A 12,309-nucleotide genomic window follows, 5' to 3' on the forward strand; every position below is an offset into this window, starting at 1 on the left:
AAAAAATAAATAATAATAAGAAGAATTTTAGTACATGTTATGTGTCAGAAGAGGGCTTAGAAAATAATAATACAAAAAATAAAATAAATAAATAAAAATTTACCAAAAGGGCACTTTGGGGGCAAGGAGCAAAAAGGGCAGGTGCTCAAACCCCCCAGTCACCCCCTCTGCACGTGCCTGCTTAAGTTCATCCATCCATCCATCCATCCATCCATCCATCCATCCATCCATCCATCCATCCATCCATCCATTTTCTTTACACCCTTGTCCCTTAGTGTGGTCGGGAGGGTTGCTGGTGCCTCTCCAGCTCACGTTCCGGGCGAGAGGCGGGGTCACCCTGGACAGGTCGCCAGTCTGTCGCAGATTACTTAAATCTACTTTTTAAATATTTCATAGACTTGGTGGTAAAAATACATGATGTTTTTGTAATTTTAATCTGTGAAATAAATCAGTATTTCTTGTCGAACAAGGAACCAGGCTAGATGCTTTTGGTAGAACTGAAGAGTTGTAAATGATTAGTTCAGTTTATTAACTTGTGACATGTGGTGTGGAATTAGTACTGGGATGACAAAGTAACAGTTTGTAGCTAATAATGTTTTACAGTCATTTGTACATAAAATTGACCTGCTCTTTTTGTAGTTCTAATTTCTGGGTTGAAATGTTACCATTTGTCCTTTTAATATCTACTCTGTTGCTCCTTTAACCTTTATATTAACATTTGGTTACATGATGAATACATAGATGACAAAGAAAAAAACACGTATCCTCTTCAGTGTTTCATAAAGAAAAATCAAACACTGGTTGAATCAGAAGTCTAATTTTTTGTTCTGGAAATTGTTGCATCTCATATTTTTGTGTTTCAAATTTCTTGAGTCAAAAGCTGAGTTGTTCATCTCAATATTCTTTATTTCCCGTTGAGATACAGTGTTAGTTTAAAACATTACATTAACTTCAACTGCTGCTGTTGTCAGACATTGTCAGTTGTTTCAGAATGGAACTGAAACTGAGAGTGAAACGCTGAACGTTCTGAACCACTGAGTTTTTGCTGCACATCAGCAAGAACACTGTAGCATCTTATGTCACCAGCTCAGATTCACAAGAGACCTGTGAAGCTTATTTCCTTAAGAAGACAAAATAAACTTGGACAAAGTCAATATGTAAGGGTGAGGTCTTATGTAAAATGTACTTTTTTGAGCTTTGCATCATGTTATGTTACTCCCTGATTTGAGTAAGACTGACTTAAGTCTTTCAAGTTAAACCAACTTAATACATTAAGTTGGTTAAACTTAATTGAATTACTTGTTACCAGTTGCAGTAATTCAATTAAGTTGGTTCAACTGTTTTCTTTTTTCAGTGTACCTGGAGTGTTGCTTTCACTTTTTAATTTATTGTATTATTTATTTATTTCATGCATGTTTGAGAAATCCTTTAATCTCCCAGGGCAACCAGTCAGAGTGCCTAAATGCTTGCTCTCACAAAGAATAGCATATTTCCACGCAGCTCCGCCTTGGAGCTGCACTCTTCTGCCTCACAGAGCAGAGAWACTATTTAAACCTGCTTATGTTCCATCTACATTTGAAAACAGTTGGTTCTTTATCAGTTTTATCCTGTGTTAAGAGAAAGGTGGCTCTGGAGTTGTAGCGATTTGTATTTGGAGGAAAATTCCTAATCGGACGATTCCCAAGTGTTTGTATTTGGAAAAATGTGTATTTAGATGCGTTTATATTTTGGAGTATCACTTAAATGCATAGACTTTACAGTTAGAAGAATAGATTAAAAATAGTTTTAATTCTTCTAGAAATAATTTTGAAAATCTTAACTGAACTACATAGAAATTTAGTATGACATATGGCGTCAGACAGTGCCAAAAAAAAAAAAAAATCGAATTATAAAAATGTACCTGAAATGACTAAGCACCCAGCTGATGGGGTATTCTACATATAGATCAGATCAGATTAACTTTATTATCCCCCAAGGGGCAATTTGTGTTGTGGACAGCATAGTTTGGATTTTCATAAAAATAAAAAATAAAAAATCAAGTCACGTTTTCTCTGTATTACTCATTAATTTATAAATGTCACAATTTCAAACTAAATATTAAGTTGGCTGCTAATATTTATTTTGGTAGCTAAATATTTAGTTAGCAATAACTATTTAGTTAGCAAATAAATACATATTAAATATATACATATATATACATAACATAAAGAAAAAAACAATATAAAAATACACCACAACATCCATACAACACACGCAGCAGTTTTATACCACCACAGTTTATTTGGAATTATCTCAAATTATTAATGAGACTGAAAAATCATTGTTTCTGTTTGTTGTCATGCCCACCAGTTTTTACTGTAATCAGGCACATTTCATCTCTGCTGTGACAGCAGAGGCATGCAAGCAATTAGGAAAGATTACACTTTTGAGGAGTTTGGCTCCCTCCCTCCCTCCGGCCTTCCACGTCTCTGGTTTGGGTCTGTTGTTACGCAACAGAATCTCCTATTTCCCCTCTGGACCTTCTGTGACTCATTCCCAGTGGCAGACACTCAAAATGTGTGTTACATAAAATGATTTGACATGCAGGGATTATCAACCCATCGCCTTGGGCCAGTGGCCTGACCTCTCCAACTCAGCTGAGATCATAGGCACATTTGTGGGAAAGGCCTTTCCTTGTCCACTCGGCTTACCATTAAATGAAGGATTGGGTGGGATATGAAACTAAGCAGGGAAAACCACGTGCTCTAACTCACAGAAGACTGAGGTATTGGTTGTTCAAAAAAAACAAATCATTGACTATTTTCTGTTCCTTGACCTTTTCTTTGTGGTCTATATAGAAAGCAAGATGGGATTTAGATTTAAAAAGATCATTCAATACTAGTATTTCAAATAAGAAACATTTGAATGATAAAATGAAACTTCTTTAAAAATGCTACAAAAACACCCAAATGAAAACATTTTATTTTCCCCTTAACAGCAGTTCAACTATTCTCCATGTGAAATGATAAATAATAGAAGATACTTCATATCACCTCCCAAGATTTCCTGTTCTTCTCATTTTATTATAATTGCAGTGAAAAATGCTCCTTTCACTCTCTGTCTTTGATTAATATTTATGTGTGAGACTTGCACTGCTATTGGGCGCCGCAGCCAGAGGAGGTTGAGACCTCCAACCAGCCATCCTCCATCACTGGAGATGTGAGATCTCTTCCCAACAAACAGAACCAGCTGGGTGTCCTGAACCTCCACCACCACCATGGCTAAGCTACTGGTTGGCTACTGACATACTTGAGTTAACTGGAGATTCACTTGTATTTTAAGGTCCCAACTGGAACAATCTGCTTTCTTGTTTGTCATGATGGGAAAGTCAAAAGAAACCAGCCAAAATATCAGGAAGAGAATTGTGGAGCTGCACAAGTCTGGTTCATCCTTGGAAAACAATTTCCAGATGCTTGAACGTTCCGCGTTCATCTTTCAAGCACTTGTATGTAAGCATAGACATGGAAATGTACAACCATCATCCCACTCAGGAAGACTGCTTCTGTGAACAAGTTTTGATCTGAAATGTACAAATCGATGAAGATGCTGCTGAAGCAGTTTTGTTATTGTTTGTAATTGAAATCATAAGTAATCCTGAAGCACTTCAGTTTCTGAATATAGAGAACACTGAGGGGGGTGGAGTAGTGCAGATTCCTCATTCTGCAGTGCAGGATAAGTGTGGTGAATTCAGAGTGGCTGGCCTTCAGAAAAATCAGATGACCATATTCTGTAAAAATGTTGTGCTATGAGGCAATAAATGCTCCACTGCTTTACTTCTCCCCTACAGCTTCCAGCTCCTCTCACTTCATCTTACCATCATCACTCTTATTGCCCCCCCATCCACTTTTCTAGCTCTCCCTTATCTTCATCTGTATCTTCAGTTTTACAGATTTTAGAATTCATTTTAACATCCCAGCAGTCTTTTATTGATTGGATCCCAAATAAAATTGGACTGCCTGAGCAGCGTCCAAATTTGACTTTACCTTTTTCTAATTCCATACTAACTTTCACTCCCATCCTGTGTTCTCCACTCTGGGCTGGTCCGTCATGCCGTTTGCCATATCTGCCTATATATTGACCCAGATGCCTGGCAGACTGACTTCCCTCTGAACTTGATGTATACGCTATGAATTTTTCACATGAGCTAGAAAAATGACATTGGCACCTGTTGTTACTCATGTCATTGTTCTAAGAACCATGTGATTCATTTCTCCAGGCACTTTTCTCAAGAGCTCTTTCACTTCTCTGCTCAGACATAATGTGCTGTTGCCTTGCAGCCAGTAGTACAGTAGAAGCTGACTTTATGTCCTTCATTGAGGCAGGAAGTAACCCCACCCTTTCAGATAGCCATAATCCTAAATGTCCTCTGCAGGACTTGTGTAACCTTCCTAGGATGCTGATGTTTGCTGTAGCGAGACTGAAGCAGCAGAGGTATGTGTTTCAGACCAAGTGCTAATCATTAGCTGATACCTTGAATTCAGAGTTGGGATTCTATGGAAATTCAATTTGCAAATCTTTATGGTTATTGGACGGGCTTTTACCCACGGAGCACGGCCGGGTTCAGCCCGAAGAGGAGACGTGGGTCCCCCTTCCAATGGGCTCACCACCTGTCGGAGGGGACAAWGGGGTCGGGTGCGTTGTGTTACGGGCGGCGGCCGAGGGAGGGGACCCTGGCGGTCTGATCCTCGGCTGCAGAAKCTGGCTCTTGGGACGTGGAACATCACCTCTCTGGTGGGGAATGAACTGGAGCTAGTGTGCGAGGCTGAGAGGTTCTGGCTAGAAATAGTCGGCCTCACCCGCTCTGGTTCTGGAACCAGTCTCCTTGAGAGGGGATGGACGTACTTCCACTCTGGAGTTGCCCACGGTGAGAGGCGCCGGGCAGGAGTGGGCATACTTGTTGCCCCSCATCTTGGCGCCTGTACGTTGGGGTTTACCCCGGTGAACGAGAGGGTAGYCTCCCTCCGCCTACGGGTGGGGGGACGKGTTCTGACTGTTGTCTGTRCTTRCGGGCCGAACAACAGTTCAGATTACCCACCCTTTTTGGAGTCCTTAGAGGGGGTACTGGAGAGTGCCCCTCCTGGGGACTCCCTTGTTCTACTGGGGGACTTCAACGCTCACGTGGGCATTGACAGTGAGACCTGGAGGGTCGTGGTTGGGAGGAACGGCCCCCCCGATCTGAACTCGAGTGGTGTTCTGTTGTTGGACTTCTGTGCTCGTCACGGATTATCCATCTCGAACACCATGTTCAGACATAAGGGTGTCCATATGTGCACTTGGCACCAGGACTCCCTAGGCCGCAGTTCGATGATCAATTTTGTCATCGTTTCATCGGATCTGCGGCCGTATGTCTTGGACACTCGGGTGAAGAGAGGTGCGGAGCTGTCCACTGACCACTACCTGGTGGTGAGTTGGCTCCGGTGGTGGGGGAGGAAGCCGGTCAGACCTGGCAGGCCCAATCGTGTAGTGAGGGTCTGCTGGGAATGTCTGGCCGAGTCCCCTGTGAGACGGAGCTTTAACTCCCATCTCCGGCAGAACTTCGAACACGTTCCGGGGGATGTGGAGGACATTGAGTCTGAGTGGACTATGTTTCGTGCCTCCATTGCCGAGGCGGCTTATCGGAGCTCCAGCCGCAAGGTTGTTGGTGCCTGTCGCGGCTGATGGGTATCGGCGGGCGAAGCGGCATGCGGCTCGGGTGGTCGCTGAGGCAAAAACTGGGGCGTGGGAGGAGTTTGGAGACGCCATGGAGAAAGACTTCCGTACGGCTTCGAGGCGATTCTGGTCCAACATCCGGCGTCTCAGGAGGGGGAAGCAGTGCAGCACCAACACTGTTTATAGTGGGGATGGTGTGCTGCTGACTTCAACTCGGAACGTTGTAGGCCGGTGGGCGGATTACTTCGAAGACCTCCTCAATCCCACCAACATGCCTTCTGTTGAGCTAGCTGAGCCTGGGGACTCTGGGTTGGGCTCTCCAGTCTCTGGGGACGAGGTTGCCGAGGTGGTCAAAAAGCTCCTTGGTGGCAGGGCCCCGGGGGTGGATGAGATCCGCCTGGAGTTCCTTAAGGCTCTGGATGTTGTAGGGTTGTGTTGGCTCACGCGACTCTGCAATATTGCATGGACATCGGGGGCAGTTCCCCTGGATTTGCAGACTGGGGTGGTGGTCCCCCTGTTTAAAAAGGGGGACAGGAGGGTGTGCTCCAATTACAGGGGGTTCACACTCTTAAGCCTCCCTGGTAAGGTCTATTCAGGGGTCCTGGAGAGGAGGGTCCGTTGGATAGTCGAACCTCGGATTCAGGAAGAGCAGTGTGGTTTTCGTCCTGGTCGTGGAACACTGGACCAGCTCTACACCCTCAGCAGGGTCCTGGAGGGTGCATGGGAGTTCGCCCAACCAGTCTACATGTGTTTTGTGGACTTGGAGAAGGCGTTCGACCGTGTCCCTCGGGGGACTCTGTGGGGGGTTCTCCGGGAGTATGGGGTACCGGGCCCTTTGATACGGGCTGTCAGGTCCCTGAATGACCAGTGTCAGAGTCTGGTCCGCATTGCCGGCAGTAAGTCGGGCTCGTTTCCGGTGAGAGTTGGACTCCGCGAAGGCTGCCCTTTGTCACCGATTCTGTTCATTACCTTCATGGACAGAATTTCTAGGCGCAGCCGAGGTGTTGAGGGGATCCGATTTGGTGGCCTTAGGATCGCATCTCTSCTTTTTGCGGATGATGTGGTCCTGTTGGCTTCATCAGATCGTGATCTGCAGCTCTCACTGGAGCGATTCGCGGCCGAGTGTGAAGCGGCCGGGATGAGGCTCAGTGCCTCCAAATCCGAGGCCATGGTCTTGAGCTGGAAAAGGGTAGAGTGCCTTCTCCGGGTCAGGGGGGTCGTCCGGCCTCAAGTGGTGGAGTTTAAGTATCTGGGGATCTTGTTCACGAATGAGGGAAGAAGGGAGCGGGAGATCGACAGGCGGATTGGGGCAGCGTCTGCCGTGAAACGGGCGCTGTACCGGTCCGTTGTGGTGAAGAGAGAGCTGAGTCAAAAAGCGAAGCTCTCGATTTACCGGTCGATCTTTTTTCCCACCCTCATCTATGGTCATGACCGAAAGAACGAGATCACGGATACAAGCGGCTGAAATGGGTTTCCTCCGCAGGGTGGCTGGGTTCTCCCTTAGAGATAGGGTGAGAAGCTCGGTCATCCAGGAGGGACTCAGAGTAGAGCCGCTGCTCCTCCACGTCGAGAGGAGCCAGTTGATGTGGCTCAGGCATCTGGTCAGGATGCCTCCTGGACGCCTCCTTGGTGAGGTTTTCCGGGCACGTCCCACCGGGTGGAGGCCTCGGGGAAGACCCAGGACACGCTGGAGGGACTATGTCTCTCGGCTGGCCTGAGAATGCCTTGGGGTTCCCCTGGAGAAGCTGGAAGAAGTGGCTGGAGAGAGGGAAGTCTGGGCCTCCCTTCTGAAGCTGCTGCCCCCGCGACCCGACCCCGGATAAGCGGAAGAAAATGGATGGATGGATGGATATGGTTATTGACTGAAATTCAAGTTAAAGCTTAGTTTGTCTTACTTATATGAAGGCTTTACCTCTGACTGTGTACTTTGCTTTAATAATACTGCAGTAAACGTATATTTACAATGGTGTCATGCATACCAAAAGGGAATATTACTCAATTCAGTCTTCACGTATATAAACAGCAAAGTTTAACAGACCTCAAGTGTGCTTTTGATGAAAAGTCACAGGATAGACATGGTCCTAGTTACTATTAAAGAAAATAAAAATATATTGTACTATAAGAAAAATACTGAATATCTTAAATTTTTCTTTCTAGGACACCTTTAATTTTTCTGTGTGAAATAATGAAATGTCTCCATGTGTAACCATCTGATCCAGATTCATATCATTCTATCAATGATATGACACAGTCCATCCACGTCCCAGACGTTTCCCACATTTTCTCAGTATAAATGCTGATAAGAGCTTTAAGCTGGTAATTTGTACAGAAGGTAATTTTTCATTGGAATATACTTGGGTGTCGGCTTTTCTGATTCTCAGCTGAAATAACTACAACAGTTTGAAGAAGTGCTGGTTTCCTTCTGGAAGCGCAGGAGATCAGTAGTAGCTGAGAGGAACGGGAGCTGATAACATCTACTTTGTCGCTAACTCTTCCTTTCACTGTCCCTGTCGTAGCGGTGAAGAGGCTAATGAAGGAAGCTGCAGAACTGAGGGATCCGACGGAGCACTACCACGCACAGCCACTGGATGTACGTTGAAAACAAGTCTCACCCAGATGATCAGCAGACCTTTTAAAACTCTACAGGCTGACAGGGTGGATCTTTACTGAGCTCATTGTACCTGTAGAATCAAGCCAGGGTTAGGCATTATATTAGTGGGAGCCATGGAATAATGAAATGGTAAACAGTTGAGTGTAAATTGGTGTAAGTTCAAGACAAGAATTGTAAAGTAATAATGTAAAAGGAGGAGAGAAGATCAAAAAGCAGTATTTGTTGTTCAAGACATAGTGAACGTTTTAAAACTCGTGACCTTAAAACTGGTGAATCAACAGTTGTAAGTAATAAACCAATTAATCATAGTTAGATATTAGAACTAGCATCAGTCTAATTAAATTATGATTCTCTTAATAGTCTCAAATCTATCACAATTTAATCTAGAGTACAATTCTGAAGGGTAAATTTACATGACTTATTGACCTCTTATTATTGCACTTTTAAGTTTGATCATTTCAATAAAGACAGAAGACACGATCAAAGAAACAGGAAGTGAAACTACTAAAAGGAAAATCCCGAAAAGAATTTAGAACAAATGTTGCCCATATCATCATTTGATCAAAGATTCAGTCAGATTCTCACCACTTCAATAACATCAGCTTTTTACCTCAGGAGGGTTTTTTTCTCGTCGTTACTTAATACAACAGACCGCTGTTACGTTGCTGTCAGCTGTCACCTCCAGTCAGTGCATGTTCCTGTATGTATTCACACATTCTAGTCTGCACTAATTGTGACATTTTTTTGTGGCTCCAGGACAACCTCTTTGAATGGCACTTTTCTGTACGCGGGCCTCCAGATTCTGATTTTGATGGTGGGGTGTACCATGGCAGGATTGTGCTTCCCCCGGAATACCCCATGAAGCCTCCCAGCATCATCCTGCTAACAGTAAGATGGAGAAAAGGTCCATGTTTTAGTCCCTTCTCCTGAAGCAGAACAGGAACACATCAGATTAGACTCCAATCTTAGCCTTAGTGGCATTTTATTGAACCTGGGGCCGTGGAAGGTGTCATGTTCAAAATCAAGTCCTGATTGTTTATTCACTGCAGGGCCTGCACGGTTTCTGAGAATGAGATTGATTTACATTAACACACCTGCTATAATAACCATGTAAATATGATTATTCCAAAGGATTTTGAATGTCTATTTCTTATGCAGTTTTTCTCTCCGTCATATTTTATGTATTTTATTTTTTTGGCATGTCAGAAAACATTTAAATGTTTTGTTTTGTTCTCAAAAGCTGTTTTGTTTTCAGGTTTTCCAGCCTCAGCCTGTCTGTAAAAACTTCGGATCATTTGTTGTCTGTGTCATATCCAGTCAATTGTCTTTTTCTCCCTCACAGCCAAATGGGAGATTTGAAGTTGGGAAGAAGATTTGTCTGAGCATCTCAGGTCATCACCCAGAGACTTGGCAGCCTTCTTGGAGCAGTAAGTATTAACCAATTACTACTGTTCCAATCCACTGTTTTCCCTTTCCATACCAATACAGATACCTGAGGTTTCAATATCAGGAGTGATACAGATGTTAATATTGGATAGGTGCATCTCTAGATTGTTTTCCACATTCTCAGTAAAACATGTTCCAGTTTCTGTTTCTTATTTCTTCTGCCCCAACAACTGTAGACTTGAATTTGACATGACTCTTTAAATTCAATTGATCACAGATATTTTCAGCAACAGTGCCATTTTAAAAATGTACTAATAATTGCCAAGATTGAAGAAGGCCATCACCTGAAAGACTGAGAGATGTCCTTGACATTTGGCATAAATCATCTTTACAACATACTTCAACTAAAAACCAAACAATAAATAATAATAATTAGTAAAGACAAAAAGGCTGAACAACCTGATTAAGAAGGGTGGTTATGTTCTGGAGAATACTCTGGAACATCTGAAGGTCTTGGTACAAAGAAGGATTCTTCATAAAATCAAGAAAATGTGAATCTGTAAAATATGTCTGACTACAGGTCCATTCTGCATGTTCACATAGACAAAGTTTCAGATCTACTGTGTAAGAAGGTTGTTAAACACGTGTAAACAGTGATAGTGTAAACCTACCTATTTTATTACATTGCTAAATTGCCTTCACTTGTGATTCTTCGTTTCTTTTTTCATATTTTTATTTGTTCTGTTTTTGTCTTGCAGTTCGAACGGCTCTAATAGCTATAATTGGATTCATGCCAACTAAAGGTGAAGGTGCAATAGGATCTCTGGATTACACCCCAGAAGAGAGAAAGACCCTCGCTAAAAAGTAAGATCTCCTTTTTTAGAATCGTTTCACTCATTTCCTATGTTGTATTGCAGCTTGTGTTTGCTGTGCTATGGGTTAGGAGTGATAGTTGAGTGTTAAAGATCTTTCTACTGCTATTTTTCTCACCACAACACAAAGATGAGATGTGCTTTCAGTGCTGATTCAGGTTTTGACTTGGAGGTGCTCCACAAATCCACGTTATACAGATGTTCATGCTGTGAACATAAAGGAACTGTCACCAGTTATCCTCAAAAGAAGATCATTAACTGAGAATGAGGGCCTGAGTTGGGGTGAATTGACCCAGTGTCCCATGAACTAGAAAGCTGTTCTGATCTCTGAGCTACCCTGGATGACAGCAACATTAGCATTCACTTTATTCTTCAGTTTTTTTTGTTTTTTTTTGCCATTTTTTTTCTAGGAAACAAACCCATTGAGATTATGAATCTATTTCCCAAGGGTCTCCTGGTCAAAATTGAAGCAGAGCACTATACAAGATGCAAACAAGCCATTACTTTTGCAAGAGGAATCTGCAGCAGAACCTGGCGCTGTGGGAACAGCCATCTGCTTTACTGACAGGAACAGCGATCCAGGACTACTTTCACTGTTAAAGAAAGTTGAGAGTTAAAGGCGCAAGTAGCTCCTTTAGTTTCTTTATTTAGGAGAGAAATGCTGTGTTTAATATAACAAGATTTTATAAACTGTTTATATGTAAAAAATGTGTTTAATTTATATGTATTACTATAATAAAAGTACCATCAGCTGTTTTTACAACTTATCACCTTTCTTGTAAAAAGTGTGTTTGACAAGCAAACATGGTGTAGTCATGTTGCTTGCTTTTGCAAGTCCACATGGTCATAATCACCAATACATCTGGTGTCATAGTGGTACATGAACTGGCAAATACTGCACAGGCTTCATTCTACACTACATTTGAGGTAGACCAACAGCAAGTTGCTCTTCTATTATCAGATGAGATGAGGGTTGGGACTAGCCTAAGAAAGACTGGGACCAGCCACAAAGTTTCAGAAAGACAACAGAAGAGAAGCTATCTAGCTTTTCAGCTTCTTAAAGTGAAAACAAGAACATTTGGTTTTTCATCAAATTTACATATTTCTGTAAATATGTTGAAAAACCAAATGTTCTTGTTTTCACTTTAAGAAGCTGAAAAGCTAGATAGCTTCTCTTCTGTTGTGATAAGGTTGTTTGCAGTTTATTTGCAAATGTCAGCAGCTAGCTGCAGACTTATACAAGTCATTGTGTGAAAGACTTTGAAACATTCAGAAATATGTTAGCAACTTGCCAATAGGCAACATATTTGATTTCAATGTATGCTTTGTTTAAATAACAGAATTTAAAAATCCAATAGGTGTCTAAAAGCAATGTTTTTAAGGTCCTTAGTGTTTATAAGTCAATTTATCCGTACGTCTTGATGTAAAGATGCCTCATTAATGGTTTGATGCTATCATAGGTGACTTTTTCATTGTATAAAATTGTGAGCTGCAAAACTAAAGATGTCCTTGAGACACAATAAGCTGATCCATGTTGGTTCCCAGGTCCCAGGACTTCTGCTGTGAAGCTTGTGGCTGTTCGATGCGATCTGCCCTCCTGCCTCTGACCTCCAACAGCAACACCAGTGCTGAGGATCGCCAGGCCAAAGAACTAGCACAGCAAATCAAATTCAAGGTACAAACTCCATTTTTGGTGGGAAGTATTCGTCCTTGATGTCATCCAGTATAATTGACTGACCATTAATTATACTG

At 42.6% G+C, this 12,309-nt stretch overlaps 2 protein-coding genes across 4 annotated transcripts in view; one reads left to right on the top strand and one right to left on the bottom strand.

Moving 5' to 3' along the window:
- LOC103457985 (DNA repair protein RAD51 homolog A) overlaps positions 1 to 12,309 on the bottom strand; it is a 49,369-nt gene that overhangs the window by 10,825 nt on the left and 26,235 nt on the right. The gene's annotated exons all lie outside the window — the stretch shown is intronic.
- ube2j1 (ubiquitin-conjugating enzyme E2, J1) overlaps positions 8,136 to 12,309 on the top strand; it is a 9,294-nt gene continuing 5,120 nt past the window's right edge. The window contains exons 1-5 of the mRNA XM_008398495.2: positions 8,136 to 8,278; positions 9,056 to 9,187; positions 9,642 to 9,726; positions 10,444 to 10,549; positions 12,103 to 12,232. Coding sequence (XP_008396717.1) covers positions 8,219 to 8,278; positions 9,056 to 9,187; positions 9,642 to 9,726; positions 10,444 to 10,549; positions 12,103 to 12,232 — 513 coding nt within the window. The 5' untranslated portion in view covers positions 8,136 to 8,218. The remainder of the gene's footprint in view (positions 8,279 to 9,055; positions 9,188 to 9,641; positions 9,727 to 10,443; positions 10,550 to 12,102; positions 12,233 to 12,309) is intronic.

This window comes from Poecilia reticulata, linkage group LG21 (assembly GCF_000633615.1).
Source record: "Poecilia reticulata strain Guanapo linkage group LG21, Guppy_female_1.0+MT, whole genome shotgun sequence".
NCBI classification, from domain to species: domain Eukaryota; kingdom Metazoa; phylum Chordata; class Actinopteri; order Cyprinodontiformes; family Poeciliidae; genus Poecilia; species Poecilia reticulata.